We start from the raw sequence: 25,860 nt of genomic DNA on the forward strand, positions 1-25,860 counted from the left end.
ATCTGGCAAAAAACAAACAATGAGTCAGACAAGACAAACTGGAAACAAAAAATGAAAATATACAAAAATCAGATCAAAGAAAAACGCACTAAGCATTACGCAAAAAAAATTGGTACTTCAAAAATAAACAGCAAGGAATTGTTCAAACTAGTAAAAACTATAACCGATACAACACAAATACTGAAAAAGGACACTGAGCCCACTCCATCTGCACAAACTCTAGCCAACTTCTTTCAAAATAAAATTGCCGAGTTAAGAGCAACTCTACCCACATCCACATCAAATGCTCTTCAATTCCTAGAACCCCATGACCAAGACACCAGAGTAGACATGATATGGGATCACCTCGAATACCCAAACTGGCAGCAGTTCCTAAATTTATTCAACAAGTACACCAAATCTAACTGCCTACTTGATGCATGTCCCCCTAAAATCATGACAGTTGCCCTCCCAGAATTTAAAAAGGAACTATTTGCATGGATAACATCCGCCCTTGCAAGCGGAACATTAAACAAAAAAATGGGACACATACTAATCACTCCAATCCCCAAAGATCAGAAAGCCTCTTCATCTCTGACATCCAATTTCAGACCCATAGCAAGCATTCCCCTTTTCACAAAGATACAGGAAGGATTGGTCAACCTTCAACTAGCCAACTACCTGGACAAATTTAACCTCCTTAGCGAACACCAATCAGGATTCAGGAAAGGATACAACACAGAAACTGTCTTAGTCTCCTTGCTGAACCACCTTTATGATCTCTTTAGCAAAGGCAAAAGCGCACTGATTCTACAATTAGATCTCAGCAGTGCGTTCGACCTGGTAGACCATGAAATCATGCTACTGTGCCTTGAAGCAATGGGAATTTCTGGAAAGGCAAAGAAATGGTTCCAAGAATTCCTAACAAACAGGTCCTACCGAGTAATCAGCAATGGAAACTACTCCAAACCATGGAAAAACCCGTCAGGCGTGCCTCAAGGTTCCCCCCTATCGCCTACTCTTTTCAATATCTATATCGCCTCCCTAGGTCACCTCCTACAAAAACTAAACTTAATACACTACATTTACGCGGACGACATATCCATCCTTATACCCTTAAACGACATCACAAAAGAAATTGTAGATAACCTCTCAAACACAATGACCGAAATCGATAAATGGACCACTAATTTCAAACTAAAACTAAATACAGAGAAAACAAAAGTCTTTCTGGCTAGTCCTAATGACAAAATTACGAGAACATCGATAAAAATAAACGATCACGAATACCCAATTTCCAAAAACATAAAAATACTTGGTATCACTCTAGACACACACCTAACTATGACTGACCACACAAACTCACTAGTGAAAAAATGTTTTTACACGCTATGGAAACTAAGAACCATAAAAAAATACTTTGACCCTACATCATTCAGGTTGCTTGTTCAGGCGCTGATCTTATCCATTCTTGACTACTGCAACATCATCTACCTGGGCATCCCACAAAAAACAATAAAAAAACTGAGATTAATACAAAACACCGCCGTTCGCCTAATTTTCGGACTAAGAAAAAACGACCACATCAGCCCCTACTATAAAAAGCTGCATTGGCTTCCAATAGAAGCGCGAATCCTATTCAAATTTGCTTGCACCTGTTTCAGACAAGCCTGGGGACTAGCACCTTCATACCTGCAAACTCACTTCATCCTACACAACCCCACACGAGCAACCAGAAACAAAAACATCTTTGCCTACCCAAAGATTACAGGCTGCAGATACAAATCCTTCTTGGACAGAACCTTTAAGTTCCAAGCGAACAAACAGCAAGTTTGGCTGAAAAACCACATAAATGAACCCAATCTGACTTATAATTCATTCCGCAAATCGATCAAAACCGCCCTATTCGCAAAATTCATTGACTAAAACGGTCCCCCCCCTCACTAGGACTCCTCTCCCAGTAAACGCTTTTTTCTCGCCTTTTCTCTCTCACAAGAAGCCCCTCATGTATTCAGATCTCCTCTACCCTTAGAACTCCAACTCATGGAAGTTCTAAATCTTTCAGATACTCTTTACCCATAGATCACCAATTAATACGTAAATTTCCCATTTAGACTATTGTATTGCATCTAGACTCATTGTATGGTATTGTATTTAGACTTATTATGTTACTGTACTTAGACTCACTGTATTGTATTGTACTGTATTGTACTTAGACTCATTGTATTGTATGCGGATTTATTGTATTGTATTGTATTAAGACCTTTGTTATTCGCTGAATGTCCAGCCTTCTTACTATGTAAACCGCCTAGAAGTCGCCTGACTATGGCGGTATAGAAAAATAAAGTTATTATTATTATAAAGTTATTATATAGCCTCCCCCCCTTTACTTACATGAGTGATACCACTCTTTTTTTCCCCATATGCATTTTTGTAAAATAATTATTCTTAGTGTACGCACCACTATGTAAATGTATATTCCACCTTTGGTAAAATACAACAAATAGAATTTCAAAAGTCTTGGGCATCCTATTTTTTTACCCAGGTGACCTATGTAAAATTCACCTTTATGGGCCTGATTCTATAAGTAGCACCTAGATTGGGGGACACCTAGCCGTGTTCCACGTTGAACTCCAAACTAAATAATGATCTTAATTGTCCTGTCTCCACATAGGTGAAGTATGTCAGAAGGAAGGCATTAGGACCAGCGTAAGCAACATGTATCAATCTTGCTGCTCACTGCTGGTGAAGATTGGTTTTCTAAAAGGTATGCAGCAGGAGAGATTTCAGGAACTTTAGCTGGTGAGGCATGGGGATTCCACCAGCTATATATAAGTCACTAATGTAATGTAATCTTGCACATGCAACATGTAAAATAAGGTCAAACATGTACTTCGCTTTGGGGAACAGGTTGTTATCAAATGCAGGAACCTTAATCAACAGACCACCAAGGAAACTCATGGAGGTTGGGAGGGGGGAGAATACATGGCAACACACATGTGTGTAATTAAACACTAGAATTCATTGCTGGAGAATGTGGTGAAATCAGTTAGCTTAACGGGGTTTAAAAAAGGTTTGGAGTATGTATGGAAGTGTGTGGCTGTGGTGCTGAATGGTTCCGAACAAAAGGGGGATGGGAGTGTAAGGGGGCAGTCAGAGAGGAAGGATTTTTTTTTGCTGGGGGGGGGGGTTGGATGATCGCTGCTACTGGGCGGGCCTGAGGTCAAAGTGAGTGGGTCTACCCGTGGCTATGCCACAGATTCAGTCTTCTAAACTGTTAGGTAAGCACATAAAGTTAGGATAGCAAAAGACTGTCCTAACCATTGGCGTAGTGAGGGTGAGTGGTGCCCGGGGTGATGGACTCCTCTCCCGCTCTCTTCCCCGTGCCCTTTCCCAATCCCTTTTTAATTCCGGCACAAGCAGCCACGAACTTGCTGCCCGCCTCGGCTTTGGCACTTTCTCCGATGTCAAGTTTCAAGTTTATTAAAATTTGATAAATCGCTTATTGCATACTAAGCGAGTAACAATTAATATTTAAGATAGATCAAGAATCCATTGTACATCATTAAGGAGGGTTAAAAACTAACAGCGGGATCTGGATAGCTCCTACTACCCCCCCCTGCCACCCCTACCCAACATTTCCCTCAAATAACTAATAGACCACACCATTGTTTGGCATAAATAGCCGCAGCTCAATTTATTAATAAACAGGAATAATTTGCATAAATTAACATTCACAAGCATTAACTTCCATATAACAAATCAGCAGCTCCTCCCGAGCTATCCGGTGTACCCATCAACACAGTTTCCCTCGACCCCGCCATGAACAGCAAGAGTCTGAGGGGTGGCATGACCTCATGCCCCATTAACTGATTCAGTAGACCCCCGGGCACGGCTCACCGCCGGCCCACCGCTCATCGCCGGATGAGCCCCAGCACCCAGTAGCTCGGGAGACCCGCCAACCCGAGCTACAAAACCACCACTAGAGGGTGGGTGGGCGGGAAAAAAGCCGCCCTGGAGGACTCAGAAAAAGAAGTCCTCCAAGGTCCCGACTTTAAAAGTCCTCCGCAGCCACGCCCCCTAGCAACCACCAATCGCGCACCCAATTCGACGCGACCCGACTTCCCCATGACTCTGCCCTCCCATTTTTCTCCCCGTAAACTACCCTACCCATGGGCACCTAGGGCTCCCAGCCCCGTGTTAGTTTTCGCCATTCGAGACAAGCTCTCTGGCTACATTAAACAGACAAAACAAACAAACATGATACATAGGGGAATGGAAAGTAAGAGAGAACAGTTACAATGTTAATATTTATCTTAATTTTAAGGAAAAGAAAAATGAATAGGGAGAAAACATGAGGAAAGGGATTGGAATTGATACAAATGAATTATTTAAACATTGAATATTAAATAAAGTGAATTATTTTAAACATTAAAAGCATCTCTGAATAAAAATGTTTTTAAAATATTTTTGAATTTATTGAGATCTTTGACTTCTCTTATATGTAAGGGCAAGGCATTCCAGGTTTGAGGGGCCATTACAGAATATATGTCGTGTTGTCTGGTTCCGATAATTTTCAGAGAAGGAATCATTAACAGACCCTGAGATGCGGAACGGAGAGAACGTGTCGTATTATAAGGAATGAGTAGCCGATCTATAAATTGTGGTTCGTTAGTGGATAATGTTTTAAATACTGAAAGCAAAATTTTATAGATTATTGTTGGTTGATGGGAAGCCAATGTGAATCAATCAGGAAGGGAGTGACGTGATCAAATTTTTTTCCGTTATGAATGATTTTAACTGCAGTATTTTGTATTATTTGTAAACGTTTCTTTTCCTTTTGAGTAATATTTAGCAATAGTGAGTTACAATAGTCAAGCTTGGCAATCACAAGCGAGTGTATTAAAATATTTAAGGATTTAGAGTCTAGAAACTTCGACACAGAACGAATCATACGCAAACGAGAAAAACAACTTTTGACAATATTACTGATATGATCATGGTAAAAAAGATTTTCGTCGATAATAACCCCGAGTATTTTTAATGATGATACTAGGTTAATGGGTATATTGTCAATTAAAAATGGGGTCGTTGGTGTTAATCCCTGTTTAGTTGGAAAGAGTAATGCTTTAGTCTTAGTTACGTCACTTTCTAGGTGCGGGTCCTGGAAGTGACGTCAGAGAGAATTCCGAAGCCGAGGCGAGCAGCGAGTTTGTGGCTGCTTACGCTGGAGTTAAAAAGGTACGGGGAAGGGAAGGGGAACGTGCAAGGCAGGGGAGGGAGTGTGAAGGAGGGCAGAGAAGAGAAGAGGTGCTGGTGCCGTGAGGAAGACCGCGCCTGGAGCAGACCGTCCGTCCCCCCCCCTTACTACACCACTGGTCCTAACTTTATCTACCAAATTATTTGGGTATCAGTCAGTGCCCGGTTATTTTCTGGGTGCCCGGACATGGCCCTGACATTCCATGTCCAGGCTTAATTTATCCCACAGCTATCAGTGACTTAAAAATGCTGAATGCGGGAGGGTGGTGGTGGGCTTCTATTTTGCTGCTTTGTTTATACTTTTTTTTATCGTCGCTACAAGGGACGGTGGTTTGGTTATTATTGCACAACAGATGACTAGAGATATCCTGCTTCCATTTCTTGCTTGTTGAATCTTATGGGGTCATCAATACATCATTCCAAAACTATGTGCTCTCCAGTGCTCATAAGAGCACAGGAACCTGGATTATTCTGTTCTTTTTTTTTTTTTTTTCCAAATCTTTATTCATTTTAATACATACATCAAGTGTACATTAAATACAAACTATCATAATACATTATCACTTGAAAATTCCATCACAATGTGTATCTAAAAGCTTTATATCCCACCCCCCTCCCATGACCATACACAAATAATAAAATTCATATGTATATTAATCATTTAAAAATATGCAATATATATATGCAATTCTCCCTAATTCCCCCATCCCTCCCTTACTGAACTTTTAAGGGGAAAATAATAAAGAGAATTTTAAAAAAAGGAAGCATTAAGATTGTTAAAATGGCATCGGGGTCGGGTAAAGGAAATAAAAGTGTGATGGCAAGCGGATCAAGCGGAGGAAAAAGGTCAAAACTGGGAGTGATTTCCCCTCAATCAGTTCCTTTGCCTGTGGAGGAGGTAGATAACAGAGATCTTTTGCGGGAGATTATTCTGTTCTTTATACGAGAGTGGTTTGGGTCTTGGAGGGAGGGAAATCATGTAGAGTTGTTGTTGCCGTTGTATACTTCTGATTACTGCAATACTATATACTTGGGATCCTTTAAGAAAACCATCAAACGATTGAGAGTCATTCAGAATGCTGCCGTCCGTCTCATTTATGGTCTCAAAAAGTCGGATCATGTAAGCCCGTATTACAGAAAACTACACTGGCTGCCGATGGAGGCAAGGGTCATCTTCAAGTTTAAAAAGATTTTTAATACATAAAAAATTTTTTCTTTTAAATAAAAATTTTTCGTTTCAAGAATTTTACTACCTCCTCAATGTTTTACCCTTAAATGTGTTTCTTATTATAAGATATGTAACTTTAACCTCCCTTTCCTCCCAATTGTTGTTGGTCTTGTCTAATATCTAATGTTTATATATTTATTGTATGTTTTTATCTTAACTAATTGTATTTTAATGTACATCGCTTTGTATAAAGATATAGCGATTCATCAAATATTTAATAAACCTTGAAACCTTGAAGTTTGCCTGCCTCTGCTTCAAAACCATAACAGGTTCATCCCCCAATCTACCTGTCGCACCATTTTGAATTTCCAGGCATCACTTGCACATGTAGTGCCTATCTGTTTGCTTTCCCATCCTTGAAGGGCTGTATCTACAAGAGATTCCTTGACAGATCACCATCATTCCAAGCAGGCAAATGGAATAAATGTCTAACCACCTTCATTTCAAATGCACCCTCCTACCAAACCTTCAGGAAATCAATTAAAACCTATCTCTTTGATAAATTTCTCTGACTCCTTTCCTGCCTTGTTGTATCTCTGAAATGCTTCCAGGTAAACCTTGACTACTCTTGGCTTGCTAATGTAACGTGAACGTTTTTTTCTGTAACATCGCTGTCTGTATACAGTCTCTTCCTCTGTAAACCGCTCTGAACTGCTTGTGGTATTGCGATATACAAAAATAAAGTTATTGTTATTATTATTATTCTGGGAATGATGACTATATGGTGCTGGCCTTATTGGTTTCATGTTTGTTCTTTCTATATTGTTCTTACGCATTGCCTTGGTTTTCCTCTTTTGTACGGCTTATTTTGTCATCAATACAATTGTTTACACATAAAAATGTGGAATGCTGTAGGCTGAATGTTGGGTGGATTTGGGTTTTTTTTTTTCCATCTGTCTGCAAAGGAACATGGAATTGAGAATACTGCAAACATGAATGTGTCATCAACAAGGTTTCAAGGTTTATTAAATATTTGATGAATCGCTATATCTTTATACAAAGCGATGTACATAATAATAAAATACAATTGAGTTAAAATACATACAGTATATATAAACAATAGAAATCCAACATGACCAACAACAATTGGGAGGGAAGGGGGGATAAAGTTACATCTATTATGTTGAGAAATACATTTAAGGGAAAAAACATTGGGAAATAAGGGGATTTTAAAAACAAAATTAATAAAATAAAATAAATTTTAGATATTAAAAGCCTGTTTAAAAAGAAATGTTTTCAGGGATTTCTTAAAAGATAAAATGTCTTTTTCAATTTTAATGTATTGGGGCAATGAATTCCACCATTGGGGGCCAACTACAGAAAACATATCTAATCTTCAAGTGCCTATTATTTTTAAAGAGGGAACAACCAATAGATTTTGGGAAGATGATCTAAGTGTGCGTGTAGAACTATAGGGAATTAACATTTTAGAAACCACAACAATGAGCCAAATGTGCGCTAATGAATGCAAGTCTAGTATTTACCTTCAGAGTAAAATAATGAGGCATCAAGAAATTTGCAAACTCCACTTGATCATCCGGAATCCTATTTGATTGTTTTTTTGTTTTTTTTCAGTGCTTTCACATTGCTTTCCCTGCAGTAAACAGATACGGGTCAATATTCAGCCACCCGCAGTTTTTGTGTATTTTAAACAAGGACTGCAGTAGCCCCCCAAAAAATCAATACTCCGATATTCAGCACCACTATCTGGATACTGGCCAGTACTGAATATATGGATAAGGCAGTCAGTGCCGGAACCCATCCATTTAATGGCAACATCCATTTCGCCATCCGGAAAATTGACAACAGCCCTTTTTTCTGTCCTAAGTTATCTGGATGACAGGTTGAATATTGACACTATCCGGATAAGTTCCGGGACCACCGTGCCTCCACACCTCAGTGCGCACCATTTTTAGGGAACGCTTCTGACCCGCCCTTGCCCCTCCCATGACAATGCCCTCTTTGCAGATCTGCACAGAAACACTTAGGCGCTAACTGGGTGCATGTGTTTTCTGCCCTGTTTCAACACCTTGTTTCTGTTAAAAAGCTTTCTCCATGCCAAAAATTCAAAGCAGAGTGCTTATTGTTCAGCATCATATACAAAATTTCCCTTAGAGCAAATTTTACAGATAGGCACAGTGGTGTGGTAAGTGTGTGTGTGTGTGTGGGGGGGGGGTGGTACGGTCCACACTAGGTGCAGTCTTTGTAAGGGGCACAGGTACCTGTCCTCCTCCTTGTCCCTCCCCGCTCCTTCCCGAACCCCCCCCTGCTGTGCGTGAACACCCCTTCCCTCCTACCTCTTTAATTTTCCCTGCATGAACAGCATTACGAACTTGCTGCCCGCGTCACTGTCGCTTCTCTGTGATGTTGCTTCCGGGCCCCATGCCTAGGAAGTGTCATGAGAGGGATAGCCGATACAACATGGGCAGCAAGTTCATGATATTGCTTGCGTCTGGAAAATTAAAAAGGTACAGGGAAGGGGCGTGCGAGGCAGGGGGGAGGGATCAAAGAAGAAGGCGGGCAGGAGCATCACCTTCCCAGGCGCCACTCACCCTCACTGCGCTATTGGGTATGCATACACAGAGACAGAGCACCTTGGCAGGACTCACACTTAGGCATATAACTAATAGAATATTATAGGTTATGTTTGGTATTTTTGATGCACACACCTAGGTAGCTCTGTGGCTGGTATGTTTATGCCTAAGTGCATATATATGTATACTAGTCTTTTTCTCATTTTTTGAGGTGCTTCACTTCTGGCAGTGACCCTTAGTGAATTGAACACACAGGCATTTGTTGTTACCTTTATTCTTTGCGGTATATCTTATACCTTATTTACCATGGACCCCTGACGAAGGTGTACTGTCCGAAACACGGACCGTGTCGGGTCCCTTGGTTGGTAAAAAGGTTTTTATATTACTGCATTTTAATTTGGTACAATAAATCTTGCCTGCATCTTGTACATTGCCTGCAGTCTCTGTTGGTTTTTCCATACTAGTCTTTAAGCCCATTACATTAACGGGTGCTAGAATAGATGTGTCTGTCTTTCATTCTGTGTGCCTCTCTCCTTGGCCGCTGTCTGTCTTTGTTACTTTCTTTCTTTCTTTCTGTCTCTCTCTCTCCTTGGCCGCTTTCTATCTGTTTCTTTCTTTCTGTCTCTCTCTCTGGCCCCCTGTCTGTCTGTCATTCTTTCTGTCTGTGTCTCTCCCTGGCCCCCTGTCTGTCTTTCTTTCTTTCTCCTTCTCTCCTTGGCCGCTGTCTGTCTGTCTTTTTTTCTTTGTCTCTCTCTCTTTGGCCGCTGTCTGCCTCTCTGGCCCCCTGTCTGTTTGTCATTCTTTCTGTCTGCGTCTCTCCCTGCCCCCTTGTCTGTCTTTCTGTCTGTCTTTCTTTCTCTCTCCCTGGCCCCCTGCCTGCCTGCCTGTCTCTCTCTGTTGTGCCATGCCAGCCTGTCTCTCCGTGGCCCCCTTCTGTCTCCCCTCCAGAGTATAACAAGATTGCTGCCTGCCCCCCAGCACACCCCTCCCCCCAAAGCAGCCCCATCTCCCTCTCCCCCTCCACTTCCCTGTGCAGCAGTAGCAGCCGGATGCCTCGCAGCACCTGCACCCTGTCAGCCTCGTCCAGGCTGAAGGACACCTTCCTGCCATTGCTCTCGCCATCGCTGAAACCGCCACATGCACTGCAAATGGAACACGGCCACAAAGGCACAAATCACGCCGTTTCAACTGCACATGCGCGGGTAAGGGTTTTATTATATTAGATACTTGTTACATTAATTTTTTTTTTTTAAGAAAGTTGTGTCTACTCACAGTTGTAGAATTACCTCCTACAGTGCCAAGGTGGTATTTAAGGATATTTAGAGGCACTATCTGGTTAGTATCCCAATCAGCAGATTTATTTGCTTTGCGGATGCTGTCATACTACGTGCTTTTGAATATTGACCCGATAATTTCTACTAGCTTACATAGACGGAAAATATCAAATATTGTGAATATGAAAGGGGAACCCCTCTGATTGCCTCTGGTCTGCTTTTCTACAGAGTTCCGCAATGCAGAAACTACTTTTTTTTCCCCTTGAAGTGTACAAGCATCTTTCAAACCTGATGATTTTAGGCATCTACTTTTAACCCAGTTATTTGACAGATTTTGCATACTGTACCTAAAAACATGTTTTAGTTCGGTCAGCTCCTTTTCTGTGATCTGCAGGTCATCTTCCAGTCTTTCTACGATTGCTGCATAGGATTCGCTTACTTTTTTCTTCCATTCATCTAACATAAATAAACGCATGCAATTAGCAAATGCCCTATCGGCGTAAGCTGTCTTGGTACATGAAGGCTTTGATATCCTTTGAGTTTCTCTCTAGTGCGACAATATGAAAGAAATACTGCACATCTCAGCAAGACAAACAATTTCATTACATAGTGGTTGGCTTTATAGGTTTGGGAACACCAATATAACATATTGACAAATAAGAATTTGCCTTATCATACGAGGGTCATTTCATAAATAATGCACACAATTTTTTTTTTTTTTAATTTACATGTTTTATTTTTTTTCAAATATTTCTTTACAATCCTTCAATAAAGTCTCCCTGCTTTGCAATGACCGAGTCCCAACATCCGAGAAGCTTCATTATTCCATCCAAGACACCGTTTTAGTTCAGTTGCCGAATGGCTCGGGTACCGGTGCAAGAAAGCTCTTCCAGAGATGCAAAACGATGTCCACGCATAGGTTGTTTCAACTTTGGAAAAAGGTCAAAGTCTAGTGGTCTCATGTCTGGACTCTAGGGAGCATGAGGTAGCACCTCCCAATCGTATTCATGTAGTTTTTCAATGACATTCCCTATGTGTGGGCGAGCATTGTCATGAAGAATGAGTGGCCCAGCCAAGAGCAACTGAGGTCGGGTTTTGTGCATTTTTCTACAAAAAATCACGATAATATACTGCTATGACACTTCTTCCACCTGGAACTTTGTCTGTGATGATGATGCCTTCATGATCATAAGCAAAAATCATCATTTGTTTGACTTTTGATTGATCTCATCGAAAATTTTTTGGTCGTGGGGAAGATGGAGCTCTCCACTCATCATTGAAAAACTACTCAAATACGGCTGAGAGGTGTTACCTCGTGCTTCCTACAGTCCAGGCATGAGTCTACCAGACTTCAAACTTTTTCCAAAGTTGAAACAACCTATGTGTGGACATCGTTTTGCATCTCTGGAAGAGCTTTCTACCGCCAGTACCCGAGCCATTTGGCAACTGAACAAAACGGTGTCTTGGGTGGAATAATGAAACTTCCCAGACATTGGGACTCGGTCATTGCATAGCAGGGAGACTATATTGAAGGACTGTAAAGAAATACTTGAAAAAAAAATAAAACATGTAAATTAAAAATAAAAAATAAAAAAATAGCGTGCATTATTTATGAAATGACTCTCGGATGTGTCAGACAGAAGATGTTAGGAAGATTTTTAAAATATTTTTATGGGGAAAAGGAGATCTGTACCAGAATAAAGAAGATGATGAAGTGAGATTAAATGGAACCTTCCACAAATATAGATCCACCTACTTCAGAGTGAACTCTATAGAAAAGGGGGCAGCACATACATATATGATGTTGAAATTAAAAGGGTTAATGTCTTGATCATTAACCCTTATTGCCACCTCCTCCTTGATGTTTTTGCAAAAATCTTACTGTTGCTAATTTACTTTATGATTGAATTTTAATCAAGCTTTGTCACAGTAAGTTTTGGCTAGTAATTCTGCATAATAAAGATAAGTGACAAAACTTACTGTGACAATGCTTGATTAAAATTCAATCATAAAGTAGATTAGCAACAGTAAGATTTTTGCAAAAACATCAAGGAGGAGGTGGCAATAAGGGTTAATGATCAAGACATTAACCCTTTTAATTTCAACATCATATATGTATGTGCTGCCCCCTTTCCTATAGAGTTCACTCTGAAGTAGGTGGATCTATATTTGTGAAAAGGAGATCTGCACATCCATTTCATGCACTTTAATTTCTGCTCTTTATAAAACTATTGGCATTTTGAATTTATTTCTGCTCTCCAACAACAGACAAGCAAAAACTGCACATTTACTCAGGGCCAGATTCTATGTTTGTTGCCTAAAAAAATTGACGAAGACTACTGCAATGCTAAGTGCCCTACTATAAAAATTATGTGCACTGCATAGAACCACACTTAACACCACCTAAGCACTGCTGGGCATCCCAACATTTGGGCATACCTTATGTATGCCAGGGTTTTCTTGGCCTAAATGCTGGTGCCTAAGTTATGCACACAGCGGTGCCTAACTTGAAAACATAGAAAATGACGGCAGAAAAGGGCCATAGCCCATCAAGTCTGCCCACTCCAACAACCCTCCCCTAATCTATACTCTATCACGCCCACGATCAGCCTCTAACCATGCCCACTTTTAACTATGCGTGTTGTACAATGCACATACCACCTTGTGCTACGTGCCTACCAAGCTGTGCACCTAATTTTCAATTAATTCCAATTAACAAGTGTTGATTGCCAATTCTTGGCACCGATTAATTCTATTATGTAAGTTTTGTGCATACATCAGCTAAGCACGCTGATGCATACACATAACTTTAGGCACCATATATATAATTTAGGGGTCAGAGAATGACATTGGCTATTAGCAGTTGCCTGAGAAGAACAATAGAAAGGAAAGAAAAAACTATTTACCAGTACAGGTTTGGGTGGGTCTAGATTTATAGTTCCCCATTTCTTGTGTCTTTCTTCTTTGTTTCGACAAGGTTCTTCCAGTAATATGATTCTTTTCTTTGTGGAAGCACACTGGCGGTGCTACTGAAAAAAGACCCGAGAGTCACCAGCTAAAAATAACCCATGCACTAAATGGAATGTCATGCAACAATGGCACAGAGCATAACTTTGTGTGCTCTCAAGTGTAAAATCATATAAAAGATGCCTAATCCTCTTGTTCAAAGCACAGTTCAGAAAATAAATTAGAAATCATTCAATACCAGCTTATTTGTTTTCATCAAATATATAAGGGCTCATAGTCTGGCACACCAGATCACTCTTACCTATCTCGTTTGATATAAAATAATTCAGATCAATCTTTTATTGCAGATACTGAGTTATGAAGCAAAAAGAACACCGAGAACTGTCATTCACCTGTTCTCTTGCAGCTGCTGAGCATACTCGGTTCAGCATTTTTCTGTATAGTTTGGAATAGTCTGCCCAATGAAATATGGTTAGAATCAAGTGAATTTCAATATTTATTTATTTTGTAAATCTCTTATAAACTATTTATCTCTTATAAACTATTTATCTTCCAATCCATGTGATATACAAAACACATACATCATTAAAATAAATTGCAACATAGAAACAGTCCAAATTTACAAATACAGTAGTAACAGGTGCCTCTATAAAAAGGTGAGGAATGACATGCACTAACATAGATTCAAAGGGAATGTGTTCTAGAGCTTAGGACCTGCAATTATAACATCCCCCATCCTTATGGAATCAGGAAAACTAGTTACTCAGTCTGTAAACACTCGTCAGTGTTGGAAACACAATCTCTAAACCCAATTTCTATATTCCAAGGTGAAGGTTGCTTTCAAAGTTCCAAAAGAAATAAATTCCTGATGGGAACTATCTAGAAAGTTAGTTAAATCCAAACTGTCCACCCGATTAAGGGTGCTGTAGCTTCATAGAGGATCTGAAGTACTTCTGACAAATATTTCTTCACCATCTCCATGGATGATAACAAAGACGACTTGGGAAAATCTACAAATCTCAAATTAACTTCATTTTCCAAAGTCTCCAACTTTAAGTGAACCATTTCTTTATTTTTAGTCAAAACCACCTTACAAACTTGTAAATCAGGCAGTTGTTGATCTGTCCAAACCAACCTCCATAAGTCCTTAAATTATCTGAGTACTTTACCACCTAAGCTTGTAAAGATTCAAAGCAAATGTCTCCAAACACTTACAAAGACTTTTCTCCATCTTAGTTAGGACTGAAATTACAGTACTTGCACCAATGCTGGTCCCAAAACCCACTCTCCTGAGCAAGTTACTCCCTCCAAGTTCCTCATACCTCTAATCCTGGGTACTCCTTCACAATTTTTCCCAGGAATTGAGGTACATCTGTGCCAAATGTGGGGGGAGAAAGCACACCTTCTGTAGTCTTTCCACCAGAACCAGCTGCAGAAACATTTTCACATCCATGTTTTGGTGGGGTATTGCATTGCTCCAGGCTGAAGGAGTAATCATTCACAGACCCCACTTCCAGCTGCCACAAGCTCTCCAGAGCAATAAATCTCAACTAGAAACAGTTAAAGCAATAACTTTGGCAGACAAGGTATGCATTTTGCCCTTCTGTTTCCCCATTAGGGATTAAGACCAGATGCCAAGGACTCATTGAGCTCACACTAGATTTCTCCCCTGGTCCAATTCTTTTTAACATGTTTGTAAGCAATATTGCGGAAGGCCTGTTTGCTACTTTGCAGATGATGCCAAAATCTGTAATAGGGTAGACACTCACTCATGATTGTATGGATAACATGAGAAAGACCCTAGCAAAATTTGAAGAATGGTTCAGAATTTGGCAGCTACAATTTAATGCTAAAACTTTCAGGGACATGTGTTTAGGTACTTTATATAAAGCCTATCAAAGTTATCTAAGCGATTTACAATCAGGTACTCAAGCATTTTCCCTATCTGTCCCAGAGAGCTCACAATCTAGCTAATGTACCTGGGGCACTAGAGGATTGAATGACTTGCCCAGGGGTTACAAGGAGCAGCATGAGATTTGAACCCAGAACCTCAGGGTGCTGAGGCTGTTGCCCTAACCACCACGCCACTCCTTCCTCAAATGTGAAAGTTTTTTGAAATACGTTGCTGTAATTTTATGTGTATGATATTTTAATAAATTTTTAACTCTGATACATCCTCTATTCCACCTTTTGTTGTCTTGGATTTATTAGTGCTGCTTTGGAACACAGGTCTTTTCCTTTTCTACTTGCCCTTCTCGCTGTAGACCATATATATTTTTCCCCACAAATATTTGAATTACTCTCAAATAAAGTCCTTGTTCCGTATGTTATTTTATATTAATTTAATGCATGCTTATAATAATAAAGATTTATTTTAAAGCTTATATGCGTTGCTTCTGGATGAAGACAGTCTCAGTTTAGAAACAACCAACCATTATATCTTGCATTAAAAATAAGTGATTCACAGTTTTTGAGAAAGGCAGGCACTTAATCAACAAAACATTTTAATCAGATGGATATAATTATAGCACTCAGATTAAAGTATTTATGCTATCACTTATTTGCAGCAACTCATCAACTAACTTCAGATATAGAAACCACTAATTCTGAGTTGTATTTAACCCCTTTCACTTTAAATACTGAAAACCTCAATACATGAAGATATACACAAAGGGCCGGATTCTGTATAGGACGCCCAGTCTCAGAAGCTGCCTAAGTGGAATGTTAGGTCACTCCCAGTGCATCCCAGAATGCACTGGGAGAGAGGCCTCAGATTCTGGTTGGCCCAGGTGCCTAAGGCCCTTCCTATGGGAAGGGCTTTAAGTGCCTCGGCCAATCAGGGACTTAGGCCCCTCCCCGGTACAGGTCAGCCATTCAGTGAAGGCGGGCCTGCCAACCGGAAGAAACATCTGTCCAACTTAAAACAAGGTACTTTGGGGTCTGGGTGGGCTTTTTTTTTTTTTTTTTGGGGGGGGGTATGGCAGGAGAGATGGGCATCCCTCCTGCTGATGTTCTTTGAGGGGGGGGTTCCAGCAGGAGGAACTGGGCATCCCTCCTGCTGGTGGAAGTCTTGGGAGCTGGCAGCAGGAGGAATTGGGCACTTCAGTATCGAGTACGGTTCCCACGAAGAAAAATATTTAGCTACTTTAAACAACTAAGGTGCCAACAGAGGCTGCTGTCAGGAAAAACCCTGAGTGCTATTTGTTCTCAGACAGCCAACGACTACTGATACAGGTATTGTGCCAAAACATGGCTGTGTTGGGTCAGCTAATATAGAACTTGATGATTTTTCAGCACCATTTACTGAATCTGGCCCCATGGGTCATATTTAGAAAATATTTTCCCCCCATGCTACATTTATGGCTGTAGTTCTCAATCCAGTCCTTGTGATACATCCTGCTCAACCCAGTCCTTGTGATATGTCCACCCTAGGTGCTTCCAAAATTGGAGGGCTGGCTCCAGTCCTGCTTTCCAAGAATTCTACAATGGTATACGTGGATTAGAAGCCATTACAGAATTAGCACTAAGGGCTCCTTTTACAAAGGTGCACTAGTGGTTTTAGTGTGCGCTAGCCGCTACCGCCTCCTTTTAAGCAGGCGGTAGTTTTTCGGCTAGCACGCGCTAATTTTGTGCGTGCGCTAAAAACGCCAGTGCTCCTTAGTAAAAGGAGCCCTAAGTGCTTCCCACTGTGATGCCTACATCTTGGCGCCAATTAATAGTGTTGCTCTATATGTGCATAGAAGACACTTCTGTACTGGGCGACTGTTTGTATATGCATGATGGTTTCCACATGCAAACAATATATGGAAAGAGTGCACTTTCTCTGTTAATAGGGCACTTTAAATGGTGCCAAAATGATGTGCGCTAAGCTAGTATTCTGTAAAGGGCACTTTCTGTGAATAACCTTTACAGAACACTAGCTTATTGCGTATTTTGGCCCTGAATCTACAAACACCGCATAAAACTTAGGCACCGAGGAACACGGTGCATAGTGCCTGTCAAATCTTGGGTTAGGTGTCATTTATAGGAATTTTGAGTGTTTGAGCTATTTCTGTCGTGGCTGGTGCTACAAACCGTGCTACGGTTTTGTAAAAGGGGGCTGGTGGTATATCTTGGCCTGGGTGTGTGAAATCCCCCTCCATCTATAATCTGCTTTCACATAATCAAAAATGATTTGCAACAACACTATAACAGTATAATAATAGTATTTATTTAAAACAACCACACACCTGTTGGTTGAAAGATAAACTGGTGGTTTATGGTATATCTGAAGACTAAAAGATATGCCAATTTGTACGGTATATATTTTTCGCAATAAATGCAGGAGTAAGTCTTATTCATTTACATTCTTAATAGGTACTAAACGATTACAACTATCCATTGGGTGCAACAGCAATAATGAATTAATTTTTACATCAGTTGGGTAAACAATTGTACACTTGTCATCGACTGAAATTAAGAGAAAATACTTGGAGGAATTATACTTTCAGAATTCTAATTTGGATTCTAATGAAGAAAAGTGTCTGAGGATCAGGTGCATGAAGCACACTGATATTTATTAACTCCACACATAATGTGTTTCTTGAGTGAAAACAAAGAATCTGTATAAAATTGCACTGAAGAGTTGGCTGAGGAATAAATATTACACAGAAACATAAAGGTACTAAACAGAAATAAAGCAAAACATAAAGGAAATAATATACCTTTTTTATTGGACCTACAATGCATTTTTTTGTTAACTTTCAAAGATAATGCTTCTTTACATCAGAAATAAGCAAATGTTGACAACTGTATTTATAAGTGAAATAGAAAAGCATTCCAATAGCAGTCTCATAGGAAGAGGGAAGGAGTGGGTAAGATAAGAAACAGGGAGTGCTGGATGAGTGAGAAACAGAGAGATAGGAATGAGTGAGAAACAGAGAGATAGGAATGGGTGATAAAAAGGTGACAAGGCAGTATAATTCTATGGCTTGTAATGCGATCGAAAACCAAGATCTTTGTTAAGTCCTGTCTGGTGGGTGTCAAAATATTTTATCATTTTGATTTCAAAGGTCTTACACTACTGGATTGTCTTAAATTTTCCTTTTAGTATTCTCACCATAAAATCATTGTTGCAGTGTGTTATCTGACAGAGGTGATATCCTGGTTGACTTTGCATCGTTTATATAATATGCTATCTGTGTAGATTGATCCTGGTCTTTAGCATCTGGCTTGTTTCTTCAATGTAGCACCCTTCTTTACACGTTTTGCATTGAATGATATACTGTATACTGCATTAGAGTATGTGAAGGATCCCCATATGTTGAATACTCTTTTCACAGCCATACCCCCAATACAACTCCAGCATCCACTCCTCACATACAAAAAAACCTAAAACAGTCGACTATATGCAGTCAAGCCACATGATACCACCATAGAAACTCTCAGCAGTCCCTCCGTTCAAAACGGAAACTCAGACTTTCCAACCCTCCAGGAAACAGCCTCCACTGGGAGACAGCCCGAAAATGATCATATTCCTATAGCATACCTAAATTATGGAATCAACTCCCTTCTGCCATTAGGGCAATTGATAACCTACTGACTTCACAAATGGACCTCACTGGTCTTCACAAATGGAGAGAGTATCTCTAATGTTCGAGTAGGTGCTCACCTGGGAAGTAGCGATCATCAAACGGTTTGGTTTGATATAGCGGCTAAAGTGGAGCGCGGCCGCACGATACTTAAAGTCCTAGTTTTCAAACGTACAGACTTTAATGAAATGGGAGAGTACCTGAAGAAAGCTGTTAGGATGGAAGGACATAAGTGGAAAGACAGTGGTCTAAGCTGAAAGGAGCGATAAAAATGGCTACGGACCTTTATGTGAAGAAAATCAATAAAAAAAGAGAAAAAGGAAGCCGATATGGTTCTCCAAACTAGTGGCAGAGAAAATAAAGGCGAAAGAGTTAGCGTTCGTGAAATATAAAAAAACCCAAGAAGAGGAGTGCAAAAAGGAGTACAGGGTGAAACTGAAAGAAGCCAAGAGAGAAATACGTCTGGCGAAAGCATAGGCGGAAGAACAAATGGCTAAAAATGTAAAAAAGGGAGACAAAAATTTTTTCAGATATATTAGTGAAAGGAGGAAGATGAAAAATGGAATTGCTAAACTAAAAGATGCTGGGAACCGATATGTGGAGAGTGATGAGGAAAAAGCAAATGTGCTAAACAAATACTTCTGTTCTGTGTTCACAGAAGAAAATCCTGGAGGACCGAGATTGTCTGGCAAAGTTACACGAGAAAATGGAGTGGATTCTGTGCCGTTCACGGAGGAGAATGTTTATGAGCAACTTGAAAAACTGAAGGTGGACAAAGCAATGGGACCAGACGGGATCCATCCCAGGATACTATGGGAGCTCAGAGAGGTTCTGGCGAGTCCTATTAAAGACTTGTTCAACAAATCTCTGGAGACGGGAGTGGTTCCTGGGGATTGGAAGAGAGCGGATGTGGTCCCTATTCACAAAAGTGGTCACAGGGATGAAGCAGGAAACTACAGGCCGATGAGCCTCACTTCAGTTGTTGGAAAAATAATGGAAATGTTGCTGAAAGAAAGGATAGTGTACTTCCTTGAATCTAATGGGTTACAGGATCCGAGGCAACATGGCTTTACAAAAGGTAATTCGTGCCAAACGAACCTGATTGAATTTTTTGATTGGGTGACCAGAGAGCTGGATCAAGGACATATGCTAGATGTAATTTACTTAGATTTCAGCAAAGCTTTTGATACAGTTCCTCATAGGAGACTGTTAAACAAACTTGAAGGGCTGAAGTTAGGACCCAAAGTGGTGAACTGGGTTAGAAACTGGCTGTCGGACAGACGCCAGAAGGTGGTGGTTAATAGAAGTCACTCGGAGGAAGGAAAGGTGAGTAGTGGAGTCCCTCAGGGTTCGGTGCTGGGGCCGATCCTGTTTAATATGTTTGTGAGTGACATTGCTGAAGGGTTAGAAGGAAAAGTGTGCCTTTTTGCAGATGATACCAAGATTTGCAACAGAGTAGACACCGAAGAGGGAGTGGAAAATATGAAAAAGGATCTGCAAAAGTTAGAGGAATGGTCTAATGCCTGGCAACTAAAACTCAATGCAAAGAAATGCAGAGTAATGCATTTGGGGATTAATAATCGGAAGGAACCGTATATGCTGGGAGGTGAGAAGCTGATATGCACGGACAGGGAGAGGGACCTTGGGGTGATAGTGTCCGAAGATCTAAAGGTGAAAATACAGTGTGACAAGGCAGTGGCTGCTGTCAGAAGGATGCTGGGCTGTATAAAGAGAGGCATAGCCAGTAGAAGGAAGAAGGTGTTGATGCCCCTGTACAGGTCATTGGTAAGGCCCCACTTGGAGTATTGTGTTCAGTTTTGGAGACCATATCTGGCGAAGGACATAAGAAGACTTGAAGCGGTCTAGAGGAGGATGACGAAAATGATAGAAGGCTTGCGCCAGAAGACTTATGAGGAGAGACTGGAAGCCCTGAATATGTATACCCTAGAGGAAAGGAGGGGCAGGGGAGATATGATTCAGACGTTCAAATTCTTGAAGGGTATTAACATAGAACAAAATCTTTTCCAGAGAAAGGAAAATGGTAAAACCAGAGGACATAATTTGAGGTTGAGGGGTGGTAGATTCAAAGGCAATGTTAGGAAGTTATACTTTACGGAGAGAGTGGTGGATGCCTGGAATGCGCTCCCGAGAGATGGTGGAGAGTAAAACTGTGACTGAGTTCAACACAGAGAATCTAGAATCAGAAAATAATATTAAATATTGAACTAAGGCCAGTACTGGGCAGACTTGCGCGGTCTGTGTCTGTGTATGGCCGTTTGGTGAGGGATGGGCTGGGGAAGGCTTCAGTGGCTTAGAGGGTGTAGATGGGCTGGAGTAGGTTTTAACGGAGATTTCGGCAGTTGGAACCCAAGCACAGTACCGTGTAGAGCTTTGGATTCTTGCCCAGAAATAGCTAAGAAAAAAAATTAAAAATTTTAAATTGAATCAGGTTGGGCAGACTGGATGGACCATTCGGGTCTTTATCTACTGTCATCTACTATGTTATTATGACCTTCCAGGAAGCAGTAAAGAAAGTTCTTTTCATGGACCGGATCAATTCTGGTCTCAAACTTTGACAAACCTTGCTTCAACTACCTTACCTCAGAACATCTGTGCCTGCTAACCAGTTCTTCTACCGTTCACTGCACATATGTTAATACCCATTCGTGATTCTATGATTTATTTTCTTAGGTTCTGCAAAGTTATTGATCCTGTAGCATGTTATGGACTCTAATGTACATATCTCTGTTCCTGAAAACTTTGTGTATGTATCCTTGTAACCTATTCTGGGCTCCTGGGGAGGACGGGCTATAAAAATGAATGAATGAATACATAAATATCTGCTCTAACCCAAGAGACAAACACCTCAAAATCCTGACTGAATCTTTCATACAAAAAGGATACTTCAAAATAATGTCCAAGAATATCGCCTCCTCCCTTGAAATACCCAGAGGAAACCTATTGCAGTCAAAAGACAAGAAAACCAGAGAGAGAATCCCCCTGGTAATGGCATGCAATTCAGAGCTGGAAAAACAGCTACTACTCTAGGAGGATGAATTACTGAAAGAAATATTCTAAGCTCCACCTATGAAACGAAAAGTAGTGAAAAGCAATCTCCCAACACAAGCTCATAAAGAAGAGAATGGCATGTATCACTGCAATATAACATACTGCAAACTATGCCAACACATTTCACAGGACCCCACGGTCACTCACATGGGAAAACCATTCAGCATAGGGGGCTAATTCACATGCTCATCTTCTAATGTGGTATACATCATTCAATGAAAAAAGTGTAAAGGGTGTTGCATTGGAGAAAAGACAGATGCTAAAGACTAGGTCACTCTACACAGATATCATATTCAATATTGCAATGCTAACCTCTGATATACAACACTTCAGAAAACAAGAACATGGCATCAATGATTTTATAGTGAGAATACTAAAAGGAAATTTTATGACAATCCGGGAACGTACATCTTTGAAATCAAAATGATAAAATATGTGCTCACTTATACCAGATGTAAGCTGTAAAAGCTTGCATCTAAATGGAATATCACCCATTTACACTTGACCCCCCCTCCCTATTCTTTCTCCTACCATGCCTTCCTACCCCTATTATCTTTAACCCCCTACCATCCTAGCCATTACTGTGGTGCCCTGGTATTCTAGGGTGTTAGATGGTGCATCACTAGAATCTGAGGAGCTCGGAGACATATTCTCCTGCAGACCAGCATGGCATGCCATTAGGGAAGGCCATAGGGCCAGTCCAACATACAGTGCCATTGTTGATGCTTGCAAGTATGGGGGGGAGAGGAGGGTAGAAGGCTCCACAGAGACCTGATATTGTGAAAGAGCTGAGGGCCTGACTATGGATTCAGGCCCTACTTACCATTCTCAGAAGCCAATAGGGGAGTCATAGCAGTTTCCCTAATGATAACTGAGATGCTGATGGTGTGCTGCTGAGAGATGCAGTCAGGGCATGTGTATCTCCTTGCATGGAAGACACTTCATTTCATGTCATGCAGAGCTGTCATGATTTCATTATTTTGCTCTGTCATTCCTATAGTGCCAAAAACAAAAGTCCAGTCTATCAGCGAGCTACTATGATTTTTAATTATTTATTAAATTCACAATTAGTGAAATTGTGATATAAAATTTTTGACGAGGAACCCTCAGAATAGTATGTCACCTAATACGGTCTGACAAAAATAGGTGGGAAGTTGGTTTTCTATGAAGATGAGGACCAAAAGCACACAAATTAGGGAAGGACCAGTGGCCAACCAATACACTAAAAGAAACTAGAGGGGGGAGGGTTCCTTTTTTATATTAGTTGGCCAATGGTCCTCCCCTACTTTGTGTGCTTTTGGAACTAATAAGGTACCCCACAAACGTGGCTTACCAAGACGAATGATGTTTCCTCAGATTCTTCAAAAGCACCATACTATGAAGTGTTATTGTGCCCAAACAATCTCGTACTAGAGAGATGAAAGTGGATGCTGTTGATGGGCAGACTGGATAGGCCATTTGGCCTTTAACTGCCATCATGGTTCTATGTTTCTAGAATATCCATCAACACTTTATAAAAATAAAGTATGAAAAAAAATTACTTATCTGTCCTTGTAAAGCTCAGCGCAAACAGCAATCCAAAATGAAGTCTCTCTTCTGAAACAAGCAATCAATCTTCTACATAATGTCCTCCTTTAATCTTCAGAATCACTTGACTCTAGGGACTCGCGTGGTGACAACTGTGCTTCCGATGACTCTCCGGAGCCTCCCCTAGTGATATAAGCTGCTTGAAACATACCCCTTTATTCTTGAGTGCAGGCTCCTAACCGTGTGTGTATGTCACTCTCTCGCATACCCAACATTGCAGCCCAGTGCCTATCTTTCTACAAAGCACATACTAGTATTTTAGAAAGAAAAGTAGAAGTGGACAAAAATAAATTTTGATGTAATATGTGCTCACTTATAACAGATGTAAGCTTTACAGATTACATCTAAATGAAAGGAAGATGATGTACAAATTACAGTATTTAATAATTTATACACGTATGTATATGTTCTGTCCAAGTTTCACCCACAGAGGTGGTGTAATTGCTTGTGCCTAAATGCTAGAAAGATATTGGCATAACAAAAAAATTTTGCTACTTGGTTTCTAGCTAGGTACTTGGGACCAGGGTTGGCCACTCTTGGAAATGGGATACTGGGCCTGATGGACCTTCAGTCTGTCCCAGTATAGGAAAATCTTATGCTCTTATTTTATAAATTATACTTGTAAATGCGAGTTCTGTCCATGTGTGTGCCCAACTGCAAAACATATGCTATGTATGATACTCGTATGCACATATTTACAGAATAGTGTGGCATTTCTACGAGTATGTTTACACACACAAATGCATATATGCCATTATTCTAATCGTATACCATATATACTCGAATATAAGCTGAGATTTTTGGGCAAAAAAAATGACCAAAAATGGGGGTCTTGGCTTATATTCAGGCCATTGCCTACCCGCCCCCCCCCCCCAGACCTATTTCAGGCTTCCACAGGGTCTACCGCATGACCCGGTGGACCAGCGGTGGGCTGGGACATGAGGGATTCCCCCTGTCTCCCGTCATGGCCAAATTCAAAAACCCCTGCCTCCCCCCACACAACTCCCGACTCTTTGGCGGCCTTGCAGTGGATGGGACAGGAGGAATCCCTGCTGTGCCTGCCGAAATTGACAACCACACCTCCCTCCCACCTCCCTAACCTTTTGGGTCCCTGGTAGCCAGCCAGTGCATGGATCAGGAGAAATCTTCCTGCCCTCCTGAACCGTTCAAGGCCACTGGTTGATTTGCTGCTGTGAGGAGGAAGAAGAGCCCATATAAATTATTTATATAAAAAAAGCAATTTTTAGACACTTATAGAAGTAATTTTATAAACCTTTATTACGAGTAAATGTTGATTTGTAGGCATAAAGGCCTTTTATAAAATTAGGACCAAGAAGAGAGGTTATTGTTCACAGAAACCAATGGTCAGCCAAAGTAGACAATGAAGAAGACTAAAAAATTGCATAAATTAAACCTCCCAAATTAAAGGTTTGTATTAAAGTCTTTAATTGTAAAATTCACAACTGGGATACAGTCTTTATTGATCAAAAGTTATAAAATATGACCCAAGGAAGATTTTCTTTCAAGGCCCAATTGTGGTAGCTCTAAAAATGTAGCTTTTTATTCAAAGCAGGTAGCTTATGATATCTACCTGTATGAAATCAGTCATTCTTATAATTTAGATTTAGAATGATGTCCAAAAAAGGAGATTTATGTTTCATCATATAGAATTTGGAAATTTAAATCTCTTAAATTAAATTTGAATTACCTGTTAAACTAAATTAAATTAAAACTATTTTTTAAAATTCTTTATTCATTTTTAAAACTTTCATTAAGTGCAATACAGGATAAAATCATTTTACACTTTAACATCACTTAATATTCTACCAAAATCTAATTCGCATCAAATATTCCTCCCCCCACCACATACCCCCACCACAATTAAAACTTGTAAGACTATCTAAATTTCTATACCATATCATAAAGGTATCACCTACATATATTACTTGCCACCAAAGCAATATAGTCTCACTAGATGCATTTGCAACATATGAATTGACAATGTCAGGTAAATAGTGCGGTTCCCCAGGGATCTGTGCTGGGACTGCTGCTTTTTAACATATTTATCAATGATCTAGAGATGGGAATAACTAGTAAGATAATTTAATTTAGTGATGACACAAAGTAGTTCAAAGTTGTTAAATAGCAATAGGATTGTGAAAAATTGCAAAAAGACCTTGTGAGATGGGGATCAAAATGGCAGATGACATTTAATGTACACAAATGCAAAGTGAAGCATATGGGAAAGAGGAACACAAACTATAGCTATGTGATGCAGGGTTCCACGTTAGGAATCACTGCCCAGGAAAAGGATCTAGGTGTCATTGTTGAGGGTTTGGCGAAATCCTCAGCAAAATGTGCAGTGGCAGCTAAGAAAACAATAGAATGTTAGG

At 40.3% G+C, this 25,860-nt stretch overlaps 1 protein-coding gene across 8 annotated transcripts in view; it reads right to left on the bottom strand.

Annotated features, from left to right (window-relative positions):
- Nucleotides 1–25,860, bottom strand: part of LOC117346428 (serine/threonine-protein kinase TNNI3K) — a 278,321-nt gene that overhangs the window by 233,006 nt on the left and 19,455 nt on the right. For 6 of the 8 annotated variants that reach the window (XM_033915962.1, XM_033915967.1, XM_033915964.1 and 3 more), the window contains 2 exons: nt 13,181–13,303; nt 10,622–10,730 (listed from right to left, as the gene is read on the bottom strand). In XM_033915962.1, the coding sequence (XP_033771853.1) occupies nt 10,622–10,730; nt 13,181–13,303 (232 nt within the window). Of the gene's footprint in view, nt 1–10,621; nt 10,731–13,180; nt 13,304–13,633; nt 13,666–25,860 lie in introns of those variants that run through there. The other 2 variants (XM_033915965.1, XM_033915961.1) reach the window with 2 other exon arrangements.

Source organism: Geotrypetes seraphini, chromosome 12, assembly GCF_902459505.1.
Source record: "Geotrypetes seraphini chromosome 12, aGeoSer1.1, whole genome shotgun sequence".
In the NCBI taxonomy this organism is placed as follows: domain Eukaryota; kingdom Metazoa; phylum Chordata; class Amphibia; order Gymnophiona; family Dermophiidae; genus Geotrypetes; species Geotrypetes seraphini.